General features: G+C 32.1%; 1 protein-coding gene across 2 annotated transcripts in view; it reads left to right on the top strand.

The window, feature by feature from the left end:
* LOC129952495 (putative ferric-chelate reductase 1 homolog) overlaps positions 1 to 9,172 on the top strand; it is a 40,147-nt gene extending 30,975 nt beyond the window's left edge. For both annotated transcript variants that reach the window (XM_056065095.1, XM_056065094.1), the window contains exons 7-12: positions 4,583 to 4,739; positions 4,802 to 5,028; positions 5,100 to 5,343; positions 5,415 to 5,527; positions 8,284 to 8,397; positions 8,470 to 9,172. In XM_056065095.1, the coding sequence (XP_055921070.1) occupies positions 4,583 to 4,739; positions 4,802 to 5,028; positions 5,100 to 5,343; positions 5,415 to 5,527; positions 8,284 to 8,397; positions 8,470 to 8,607 (993 nt within the window). In that variant the 3' untranslated portion in view covers positions 8,608 to 9,172. The remainder of the gene's footprint in view (positions 1 to 4,582; positions 4,740 to 4,801; positions 5,029 to 5,099; positions 5,344 to 5,414; positions 5,528 to 8,283; positions 8,398 to 8,469) is intronic.
* Positions 9,173 to 13,417: the final 4,245 nt, after the last annotated feature.

The raw sequence follows: 13,417 nt of genomic DNA, 5'->3' as shown, positions 1-13,417 counted from the left end.
CCTAGAAGGTGTCATGGTATGGTATATGGTCCTAACCTCTCGAGATATTAGCAGGATCGACAATTGTTTCCAATTATCTAGCTTGTTCCCTCGACTGATCAAAAACCATATATCAGAACGATATGGTAAAAGGAACTATGCGTCTGCAACGGCCCAGTCAAGCCACCAATATCTTTGGCGATTATAACGATCGAAATTTTGTTCATCTCTTTGAGGTATGCTTACGCAGTATCTTAGGTCTGTATTTCCACTTATTAATTCAGAAGGTTCATACAATATTCTTTTATCTGTAGCTCTTTTTGCCATATGGTATATTATCGGTACTTTCATTGCGTCGGACAAATACCCATGTGCATCCAGAAACAAGAAAGCCTCGTGAGGCATAAATCCACTCGTAAGTGTGTTTCTAAAGTATTCGGGGTTAAAATAAAATAACCCAGAAACAAGATCGTTCTCAATATTGTTTGCCGACCTCTCAAAATGATTGCTCACAAGATTCAGAATGACATTGTCAATTCTTGACACACCGGAAGCATCCAAAAGTTTCTTGTTCGAAACGTAATGCCGAAAGTCAGAATGTAAGCTTCTGCACATTTGCATGCAAGTTCTAAGACATTTTCTCTCGAACATGCGAAGCTTTTCCATATGCGACGGATTAATATTTCACCATACTGCACTCGCGTAAGTCAGAATTGGACGTATAAATGCTTGATAGCAAATAATCTTCACATCCGATCTTAGATAGTTGGAGAAGAAAAAGCATTTAAGCGACATAAATAAGAATTTGTCCAAATGAACACCCAGGTACTTCACAACAGTCTTAGATTCGATTGCGAGACCCTCCGAGTTTATTATTTTTAGGTTTTTCAAATTTCGTCTCAAATCTGAATTTCCGCGTCTTATTGGGCTGCGGAACAGTATGGATTCGCACTTAGTGTTGTTTATTTTAAGCTTCCACTCCGAGCAGAATGATTGCAGCTTATCAAATTTTCTTTGCAGGTCTGTTTGAATATCTGCAATTCTTGATCCACTTGCATACAAAGTGGTGTCATCAGCAAAACGCGCAAGTTTTGCGAATGATAAGGCGTTTATCATGCGAGTTGAAAATTTCGCGTGTGGTGCTTCTTGGCATATTTTCGATTCGATTTTCCGTACGATACCTTTTTACGATTGATTGGATAGTTGATTTTGGTCTGCCAACAAGGTCGGATACTTCTTTTAATGGTTTACCATCATTATGGTACTTTATTATCATTTTCCTCAGGTCAACCGATGTTTCGCACTGTGTTCTCCCCATTTTTTTAAATTGTTTTACATTTTTTAAAAATTTAAGAAATGTAATCGAATTACGAAAACAATAAAATGATGAAAATATTTTTGCTCTTAGTTCTTAGTAAAATATTTTTCGATGACCAATAACGTTGGTAATGCATTACATACTTAATTTTTTATGAATTGCAAAAATGAAGTTAATACTTAAGAAAAATTGGCAATTCAAATTTATTGAATGAAAATGCAATTTTAGATACAAATTAAGTTTGTATTAAATAGAATAGAGTGTACGAATATGAATTTGATTGACTGTATTTAAAGTTCTGAAAACACAAATGTTTCTTATATTATATATTTGTATTTGTCATTAATATGACAGTTCCGGATTGACTAGCTTTAGCTGCGTTCAATCTCCGCCAGATAGGGTGTCCGGTTACCTTTTTGTTAGTGTTTTACGTGTAAAATAACAGCTGATATGTCACAAAAGGAAAGGTATCCAAGAATTTGTGGGGTATGTTGGAACATATCGGACAGAACAGCTGATTCAACACATGGTTGAATATCAAGAATCTTGAAAATTGATGTCAGCTTTTTGTATTTTGTTTTTATTTGTTGGTGAGCAAAAAGATAAAAAATATAAGTTGAAGCTGTATTTGAGGATGTTCTGTACATAATAAATGATGAAGAAGCTATTTGCCTTCTATAGAATTCCAATTGAGCTAAGAGGAAATTTAACAAGGACTACAGATTAAAGTTAACTCTTATTTATTAAATTGTCACGCACCCATTAATTTATCATCGTCCGACGAATCAGTTGAATCACTCATTTAATGTTTTATCTTACAACAATTTTGACTTCGAAGCTTAAATGTTTCTCTGCTTTTTGTGAACAGATGAAAGTTGTTTTTATTTTTTGATGAGTATCTCAATACAGCTATCCAACTCGTCTAACAATGTATCTAAAAATCCACCTATCCAAGATACCCTATCCAACACGAGATTGAACGCAGTCTTTGACTTTGAATTTTGACTGCGTAGTCACTAGCTTTGTGAATGCTCACATTGCTATGCTATGAATTTAACGTCTGTCAAGCACAAGGCTGTAACCAAAACATCTTGGACAAAAATTTTTGTAAGCAGGGGATATTTTCTGATATTTTGGTGTATCATGCTCATGGTTACATACATACATATATGTTCATATATCAAAGGAAAAAAGTTATGAGGGTTTGAAATTGAAAAATAAATTTGAAAAATTATTTAAGTAAATGCGCCCGATAAGCAGAAGGTTGAAAGTAAAATGTCTTTGGCACACTTTTTTGTAAAAAGGATATTGTGTCATATTTTTGTATGGTTTTTAATTGAACCCCAAAATTGAAAAATTACAATTTTCGATCGTTTAAACCCGACCTGGGCAAAACAAAAAAAATACCTGCCAGACGGTTGAATTTGATATATTAATGCGTATATCTATACATTCAGATTAAGGAATTTTGGTTATCACTTCATTCTCAAAATTTATTGCCAGCTCTTGGTCTAATACATAAACGGTGGCGAGCATATGTGGATACATAGTTCTCAAATTTGGCTTCGAGATGCTGCAAAATGAGCAAAAATATAGTTATAACGGCCGTTCTTTTTGTAATTACTTCTTTTATATTCCTTAGGTACTATACAAATACAAACTTTTTTCAAAACTTAAATGCAATATAAACATTTAATTCAAATCATATGAAAAGGATGTGAATATCACGTAGTTTAATACTTTGTCCATAAGCCCTTTGCAGTAATGTCGCTCTTTATCCGTTTGGGCATGCTAGTTTTTCTATCAGTTCGAGCGAACATTTCGCCCACTCCACTTGAACTCGGGCCCAAACATCGTATAAGTTTCTTGGCGCATATCGTACCGTGCAAGTAGCTTTTTCAGAAGAATTGCCTTCCGAGCCAATTTTTCACAATTTTAGGAGTATGTTTGGGATCTCCATCTTGCTGAAACACGACCTCTTCTTCTGGGTATGCGCTTTCCTCCACAAACTCACGCAGATTCTCTTATGCTCCTACACTCCAACAAGTGAAACGACCCCATACCATTAAACTATCTCCTCCGTGTTTCATTGTCTCCTTAACATGGTGTTTCTGTAATTTTTCGTATGGTCAGTGCCAGTAATACTTCTTACCATCTGACTGGAAACGGTTAATTTTGGTTTCATCAGACCAAATAACTCTTTTCCATTCATCTGCCCAATTTTTGTGTTATCTGCAAAACTTTAGGCGCACTGACACATTTTTTGTTGAAAGCGCTTGCTTTCTCCGAAGTGCTCTTCGTGCTGTCCACTCACTTATGGTTTTGTTTAAAGCTGTTACAGCTTCGTTTGGTGTTCTTACTTGCCTGGTTATCATCATCCGCTCCATAGCTCGGGCATCTCGATCGGAAAGCAATGTCGGCCGGGATTTTTTCACCTCAGGCGCGCTAATATTTCGTCTTTTTTTAACTTTAAGCAATGTTCTATGACATATTTTTAGTTCTTTTGTTATTTTTCTAGCTGAAAAACTTTTTTTTGTCATTTCAAAAATTTAATTTTCCTGATTGTGGTTAAAAAACTTTTTTTTACTAAACCGCAGAAAATATTTACGGAAACTAATTACTTTTAAACGAAATTTCGTTTGTTTTGATGAGTTGCATAACAGTAAGAATAACTGTAAATATTTGGTTTGTTACACTCATAAATTAGCGTTGCCAGCTAAGAAAAAAACGATTGCCTGAAACGTGCAAAAGTGAATACGTACATCCTTATTTTTCAAAATTTGGAAACAGTTTGTATTTTTATAGTATCTAAATAATATAAAGAACTAATTAAAAAAAGCATGACCGTGATAACTATATTTTTCCGCATTTTGTGGTATCCCAAAGTAATATTTGAGAATTATGTATCCACATGTGCTCGCCTTTGTTTGTATATACATACATATTATGCGTATTTCTTTTACAAAAAATTAATAAAATTTTGATTTTAGTTGAATACAAAAACATGATCATTGAAGGATTTTTTTCTTGATTAACTTTTAAAAAATAGTCTAGTAAAATAAAAAATTTACACATTGTAGTTTATAAAAGTTTTTTTTTTGTATTTATTCAAAAAATGGGCTGCCTTGAAAAATATTGTTTATAAAAAAAACTTTCACCTTTTTTTATCTCAGAACAGTTAAAATCATTAATGATAAAAATTTTATTTTAATCGGCCTAATATGTTTTTAATTTTATTTTGACAACCATCTTTAATATACCTCCACTCCATATCTATCATTTTAGCCTCAAAAGAACGTGAAACTACTTGATTCATCCCTCATCGATGGAAAAATTTATTGTAAGGTCCAGCGAGATATCCTGACAACCGTTCAAGGACAAATGTTCGATCTGATGAACAATCAATACTATGTTATGTTAGCAATTGGAAAATCCGTTAACGGTAAGAATATCATTCAAATCGTCATGTTTTAAATTCCAAAAATATCAAACTTATGTTTTCAGATAATGGTGTTGGTCACCACGGAATCGGTCGAATCGTTTCTGCAAAACCGATCGTATTATCTGAAGTTCAAGATCTATCAGGATCTTCCAATATTTTGCTCCGACTTCATGGTGTTTTTATGATAACTGCTTGGATTGGATCAACATCTCTTGGAATACTTTTGGCCCGGTATTTCAAGCAAACATGGGTTGGCAGTACTACATGCGGAAAAGATCAATGGTTTGCGGTAATGATAATATTTTAAACACTCATATTTCCTTTTTTTATTTAAAAATGTGTATTTTTGTGTGTTTATAGTGGCATAGAATATGCATGGTGACAACCTGGGCACTTACAATGGCTGCATTTGTTATAATATTTATTGAAATTGGAGGTTGGTCAGCTGCCCGTAACCCACACGCTATATTAGGTGTTATAACGACGGTGTTGTGTTTCATTCAACCCATTGCGGCTATGTTCAGACCAGGACCGAATGACAAAAAACGACCAATTTTCAACTGGATGCATTGGTTGGGAGGAAATTTGGCTCACATTATTGCAAGTATGTACCTACATATTTTTGTTTGTAACTACATTTATGTATTTTTTATATTAAATTTTTTTAACTTCTAGTTGTGGCTATATTTTTTGCGGTTAAATTAACCAAAGCAGAGCTTCCCGAATGGATGGACTGGATTTTAGTGGCGTTTGTTGCATTCCATGTTATTGTTCATTTAATATTTTCCGTAAGTGATAATTTCTATGGCAGATTGGATTTAAGAAAAAAAAAAACAGAGTATAGGATTGAAAGCATGCTTATTGAGCTCAGGTTGATAGGATTGAGGCGAGTCAAAGCATATATTGAATTCAATCTTTTGATTTTGTGTATTTGGTCACACTTCTCTAACAAGGTAGATACAAATTGATCAAACTTTTGATCATCAAGTATTGAAATCGGTTTATTAGTTCCTGAGAATTATAAAAACAAAAAATGTTTTTATGAGCGGTGCCCTTCCGGAGCAATAAAAAAATACATTTTTTTACTAACAGAAACCAAGTTAAGAATACAAATTAGAGAAAATTTAATACTATTCAAAAAATTAAGACAGTATTGATATAAGTAAATTTCGTACGGGTGTAAAAGGAAATAGCGCGCTTATAATGGAGGGAACTTTTTTTGTCGCGAATGTCTATCGGCTCTTATACGAAACTAATTTATTGAATATTAATTTATAATTTGTTGAAAAAATTTAACTTTTTGTTATAATAAACATATGAAATACTCGGGAAATATTATGTTAAGGGAAATGGTTTGTGTATTTGAAGGAAATTACCAAATACACACCATTTTTTTTCGGTAAGCTAGTTTCATCCCAAAACACAACTCATCCCGGAAATGAAGAAGACTTGTAAGCATACTTAACGCAAACAATTGTTTGTGTATTCAAACAGGACAAAACAGGATTTGGACAGCTTTACTTTACTGGAAAATAAATTATCTGACGATAAGAAAGAGGCAGAACATCGATGTTTAAATTGTAAAGCGATCGTCTATTGGTTGTGTTGTTAGGTAGGTGTCCAAAATGAATAAATAATAGTTCATTGGCGTGCTCAGCTTTATGCAGATAGATAGGTAAAGACATGTTTATGATGATAATGAAGGAATGTTATTGGTAAGTAGAAGGTACTTACTACAATCCAATCACATTCCTTTCTTTCTACAATTTTTCAGCGTAAACATGGAGTTATTACATACGAACAGGCAATATAAGAGCTCGTTAAAACAATTATTGAAATTGGTTCATAAGTTGTTGAGGAAATTAAAAAAAAAAAAAAAACGGTTCTATGGGCGGTACCTTCCCGGAGCAATACAAAAAAAATTGAAAATTCACGTTAAAAAATAAAATATTAGAGAAAATTAAAAAAAATATATCTGTTTGTTTTTGAGAAAATTCGAATTTTTGTTTTTTGACCAAAAAAGTTGTATGGGGTTAGTTTTGATCTTAAAAAAAATGAAAAAAAACGCCTAACGCTAATCTGCTCAAAAACTTAACTTCCATGTTTAAACTCAATCGACCCAATGGTTTAGGCTGTAGGAGCGTGGACAGATGGACAAAACAGACCGGACATTCCGTCCAGGACTTTTTTTTCTACCATCGTAAAATCATGTTTGATTAAAATCTCGAGTTCGAAATTTTGTACGAAATCGTATGTGGTATTTCAAAAGACAAAAACTTTTCCAAACAAAATTGTTAAGAGAATTTGAATAATTTTTATAATTTTATAAGAAGATCTTAAAGATTATCTACACATGTATGGACAAGCTTGCTTTTTAAAACCTTCCGTCTAAAGTGACAACATTAATCAAAAAAGATACTATAATGACAAAATTAATATCAGACTATTATCGCTTAGCGTTAACTTCAAGGCTTTTCGCCATCGGAAGCAGCTATGAAGATTTTAAATTCTTGACAGCTGTTTCGCAAACAATTTATGCATACATATAGTCATGTAAACATGCGGAAACGTTGAACTGTAATGACAGTTCATAAAAATCATCCAGCACCCGACTTCTGACTGGTTTTGACTTTTTTGAACTTTTACCAGTAATTTGCCCGGAAATTATTTATTTTATTCAAAGCTGTCTGTTTGATTAAACGCTCGTATCCTTGATTTTGTATAGTCCCGTTGCTATAATCACGACTCTTTGTATCCAATGACCCGGTATTCCCTGTATAACTCCAGAATTTCAAGAGAGAGCCTTGCCGTCCAGAATTTTCATATTCATGTCACAAAATATCTGTTCCTAAAATAAGACGAACCTGAGCAAATATCAAAATTGTTTTGATTTTTACACATTTAATTGTACAAACCGCACCAACAACCCTATTCACATCACACACTCAAATTTTCGCAGTTATTTTGTGTAGTGAATGGCCGGAATAAGGGTGACTTCAGAACTTAACGGATAAACTGTGACTATTGGTTCAGTTTCAACACCAAAAATATAGCAATTGAAAGTTTCCTTTGGTACCTAATTGTTTTGTTTTTCAATCTTCGTCGTCGTCGCCAATTTAAATGATAATTCAAAGTAATTTGATATTGGACCAAGACAAATCTGGAATAAAACTGTTCGAGTTGTTGTAATTTGTATAAGACTTTAAACTGAATTCAAAGCTGAAGGACGTATGTAGGTCTTACTTCGCATCTTAAAGTGGTTTAATACATTTTATAGGCCTTGGTTGTACATATGTCATCTGTATATACATTTTAATCTGAGCTCTGAGTTCTATACATACTAATCAGTTTTATAGGTTTTATTATTTTGTACAGAATGAAAAAAGTAATTAATAATATCTCTTCTTCTTTTTATCGTACGAATCCTTTTTCGTTGTAAATATTGTGCTAAAAAATTGATTTCTTATACTAATTTTGTGTTCAAGTTTTCATTGAACATATTACCACTACCAATCCCCGTTAATAGGTGTTTTATTGTTCACAGATTGGAGGATGCATGGCTGACCGCCAAGTCAGTCAAAGAGTGAACTCATTCCCAATGGGAGATATGTCAGGAAATAGAAATGGCATTAAGCTGGAAAGAAAAATGGATGCACCGGTAAGATATACCAATAATATTACATTGAATGAAAACATATTTGATATTTTTATTTTTGTATTTTTATTTCAGTTTGCTAGTTTCCGTAAAGGACTATTAAGTATCTACATTATTGTGCTGATTTTCTTTGTAGTTGTACTAGATATAATCGTGTTTTTGGCGCCAATTGATCGAACATACGATGATATAAAAAGTAAATTGGCTCAATAATCTACTGCATCCATGATGATACCCTTTTTTATATTTTTGTATGTTATTTAAGTTAATTTTCTTCCTTTCGTTTAACCTTAACTCTACCAGAAACAAAGCAATTCTGAGAAAAACTGTGTTTGAATAATCTGAGAAATATTGACGTTGTTGTTTGTAAAAAATCGAAACTGTAGAGCTCTTTACCAATATCGTTATATATGTATCAACCGAAGTATGTATATACAATACGTGTATTTTGGATTGTTTAATATTTTCCAATTTTTGGCAAACTCAAAATTGTTTTCTCAAAAATCTCTGTGCTCCCAACAATTATATTCTAACAATATAAAAAGTACATAACACAATAGGTATAGTTATATAAAATTTGTTATTTAAAAACATAGCAAATTCGATACCACATTCCACTAGATTATAATTTTGTAATGTACATTCTGTTTTATGTTCTTTTGTACAGTTATAATTTTTGATAATTATTATTTTTTTGTATATAAAAGATTTAATACTATTTTAAGGATAAGTCTAATTTATTTTATAACAAATAAATGTTAATTAAAAATGAAATAAATGATCGAAGTTTTATTTCAAGCAATGGAATTTTTTATTTTTGGTTTGAAAAAAAAAAACAGTAATTAGTAAATTATTAAGGGGCCTATTTATTTTTTTGTTTCTGATTTCTCTTGCTCCTGATTCAGAAAACAAAATTATTGGGATCATTATCATTTGAATCGATTTCGTCATAATTTTGAGTTTTGCCGACATATAATACTTTAAAATGTTGTCTTATGTTATGTAAGGCACAACTTGCATTGACAAATTTCGCAGCTCTTTCAGGATTGTAATGCAGTCAGATAGAGACACCTGAATTTACTTTTGATCACGCCAATCGTTCTTTCAATAACGTGATTCTATACTCCCACTTTCAGCCAATCCAAATGGAGTCAGAAAATGTTTCTCTAAAGTATATCCATCATCTCCCAAAATAAAAGTGTTCTCATCCAATTCATTTAACATTTCCTTATATTCACTTAAATTGTAAGCGAATAAATCGTGATTAGCAACGGAATATTTGGAATCTATGACATGCACATTCATTTTGCAGTGAAACAAAAATGAATCTTCGATAAATTCATATCGTCATTTGTCATATGAGCCTTAATCCATTGTGGACAGATATGTACGTTCTTCTACTACGTCTAGCACTTCTTTTAATACTACCGGCACTGTTGGCTGGGCAACCCCTAAATTAAACTCATTATCAATGCACTTTTGGTAACTTTCTTCTGCCATGAAACGTAGAGCAGTGCTGAGTTTGAGAATTGGCGGGTTTGGGAAGGAACGCAGTGGTTGTTTCCAATAATCTTTGATTTCGTTTAGCACATAAACAAATGCGTCTTTGTTGAGTCAAAAATAACTATAAAATCTGCAACAAAACGAAGACATTAAATCAACACTTCTCATTAAAGAATTTGTTTAGAAATAATACTTTTTGTTTGGAAGTTCCAATGATTGAAGTGATCTCGAATATTTTTTCTTAACAGCGCAACATTGAGGAGAAACAAATCAATAGAACTCTCCATTTCGTAATATTTTATCTATTTAATAAAATTGCACTGAATTAAACTTTGAAATACCTACGTATTTTACTTTACACAGCTGATTTTGACAAAAACAAGCTTATAAAAGTAGGTAATGGTCGCATTCAAAAATCTAGTGGCTACGTAGTCAAGGGATTCTGATTGGCTAAATCTAAATACAAAAGTAGTTTCCCCTTGACATGACGTAGTGTTAAAAAATCGGCTACAAAGTTAGTGGAGAATGATTTTGACGTTTCAAAATCAGCTGCTCGGTTAACCACACGAATTCAAAATGAAATAAATCATTCAGTATTTAAATACAAATATAAATCATTCAAATTGTGTCTTAAATTGGATTTTATTGAATTTAAAAACACCAAAGATAAGTTAAAGTTATGAAATCAAATATGTTTCCTATTTTATATGTATATGTATTTGCATTTGTCAATAATATGACAGTTCCAGATTGACTAGCTTTTGTAGTGCAATTTTGCATCCACAAAGCTGGTTGAATTTCGACTTCGTAGCCACTAGCTTTGTGAATGCGACCAATGTATTTGGTCCTCTCAACTGAAAAAAGTTGTGTGCCATAATACGAATACGAAAAGTTGTCTCCCATAATACGAACTATTTTTGTAGTTGTCTTCAAATTAAGTTGTCTTGATTACAACTCAACTAAGTTTAGTTGTAAATTCATAATAGGCCCTTAACTTTCCTTGGGAAATTATTCACCCCTATCACAGAGTCCCTCGTAGCGAGTCCCCGAAAATTGTGTTACGCTACGAATAAGAATACATTTACATCATAAGCCCCGAACGAATTCAAAAAAAGCATTGGCACACAGAAATACTAATTTCGGAGTTTTAAAATCAGCTTATATGCGTCAAAATAAGGAAATTAAATAAAAGTTCGTTTTTCATCTTTCGATTTGTTCTTGTTTTTATTTGTTTTTGTCTTTAAAAATTGATAGTATTGTCGTTGCAATCTTTGCAACAAATGAAGAAAATACACGAAGACTGGATGAATCATATGATTGACGCGAAGTGGTTGGAAGACGCCGTTGAACATTTCTCACATCAACTACGTCTGATGACATCGAAACATCGGCAAGTTAGTTCTCTTCACAAGGTTCATTTGATTCTAAAGGCTCTGAGGAATTTTCGAATCCAAAAGATTGTGGATCTTTTATTCCGCTGGTCAAAGTTCATTCATTCTTATGACACCTTCTTCGAGGCTGCTAAAAAAATGAATTCTATTTGCTCCGCCACCTGTAGCTTTGCATTCTTTTTTGTTCTCAACCATTTTCTCTTGATTTATGCCTTTCAATCTAACCACACTTAAGAATTAAATTAAATTATAAAAAAATTTGGACCAATTTATTCAATTTACTTTTTTCCAGCTAGAGGTGTCCTTAGAAGGTGGGTCTTTAACTATTTAACTATATTTTTACTGCCTCCCAAAACGAATTCACTTCCTCCTTAGGGATTTTTGAAAATCCTTGGGCAATTTCAAGTTTTTCTTTTCTTTCACATTAAAACAATAGTAAAACTTACATGATTCTTTTCATATATTTTATTTTTATTTAATTTATCTTCGCAAGCTTAATTTTTTGTTCGTTTTAAAAACTCCGATCAAAATAATTGTTCGTAGAAAAAACTGCCAAACTTCCTATTCATTCGGGGCTAGTGATACCAATTTTCACGAACTCCGAATTTCGTAGCAAATTTTTTTAGTACGACGGGACCAATGATACAATTATTCGGGGTTCGTACTACGAATCTATTACGACGGGGCCTGTGATAAGGCTGATGTATTTTTTGAATTGTCCCTAGAATACATACATACGTATATATCAAATATTTTTAAAGAGATATTTGTGAGGGAGTATGTATGTACGTACGTTTGTATGTTAGATTAAAAAGAAATGCGTTCACACCCTAAAAATAAGTGACCATTACCCATAAAATGTTCGACTTAACTGTCGTAATTTGATTACCTCTTAAAATAACAATACGTTGGACCTTGTTAAGCAAATATAATAACGTCTTAGGATGCTTCGAGAGGAAAATTCTCTCGTACAAACCCATTTCTTTATAATAAAGCTAAATTCTTGAACATAAACATTAAATTGTATGCGTTTTATTTCTTCTTAACAATCAAATGTCTAGTAAATAGAATTAAAGTATAGCAAGTATATTTATTTTAAAAAATCCAACTAACGGTTTTTTATAAATCAAAAAAACTACAAAAATACAATATGATTTTATCTCCAAAACAATTTTGTGCAACGAAAAATAACGTTTTTTACGTCTGCTTAGATTTTTAGAAGAATCAAATTGACAGTTTTTTTTATAAAAAATAAAAACATAAAAAACTACTCAAAGATGATAAAAATTGAATTTCGACACAAATAGCTTTTCAAAAATAAATAATATTGTCTTCAAACTTTTTTTATTTCACAGAAAATATTGTTTTCAATATTCAGTACTTTTTTTTTAAATCTTACTCCGTTTTTTCATAAGAAAAATTAAATCTACAAGAAATATTACGCAAATTTGATAAAAATTGATGTTCGGTTCTTGATATCTCTCAAATTAATTTCATTCATTAAATTTGTAAAAATTAAGGAAATGCTACTAAAATTGGTACACAAATTTGTTCGACTAAAAATCTATTAAACAAAAGTAGATTTTCAAACTAAACTATTTCCTTGTATGAAAATGATTGTTAATAATTTTTAAGTTTTTAAGAATAATTCAACTAACAGCTTTTTTAACCCAACCCAAAAACCTACAAACTTTTAAGTAAGACAAATCGACAGACGGGATGGGAAGTTATCAGTGTGGGTTGCATTCCAGCCTTTTTGTTAGATTGTAGAGCGAATGGACATCAACACTCCAGCCCGGAAAATCTTTGGATCCAATCAACTGAGGACCGGCGAAGTAGAGAAGACTCAGCTCAGGTGGCACACGCAGTTAGGATAGGACATTAATCAAATTGGCGTTCGGAACTGAAGACAGCTAGCTACGTTGAAACGTCAATAACACGATGTTCTTAATAGTAGTAACTAAAAAGCCCTGTAATTATTATAAAACAATTTTTAGGAAAATTAAAAATGAACGTTGATATTCTTAATATATTCTCACATTTTTGTCCAAAACTTCATTTGTTGTTCTTAAGCAATTTTAAGCTGGATCGCACTTTAAAATACGTATCATTGAAAATGTGTAAAAAGG

The sequence above is a fragment of the Eupeodes corollae genome, chromosome 3 (assembly GCF_945859685.1).
Source record: "Eupeodes corollae chromosome 3, idEupCoro1.1, whole genome shotgun sequence".
In the NCBI taxonomy this organism is placed as follows: domain Eukaryota; kingdom Metazoa; phylum Arthropoda; class Insecta; order Diptera; family Syrphidae; genus Eupeodes; species Eupeodes corollae.
Note: the sequence above shows the minus strand (reverse complement) of the source record. Positions and strands in the feature narration are given on the sequence as shown.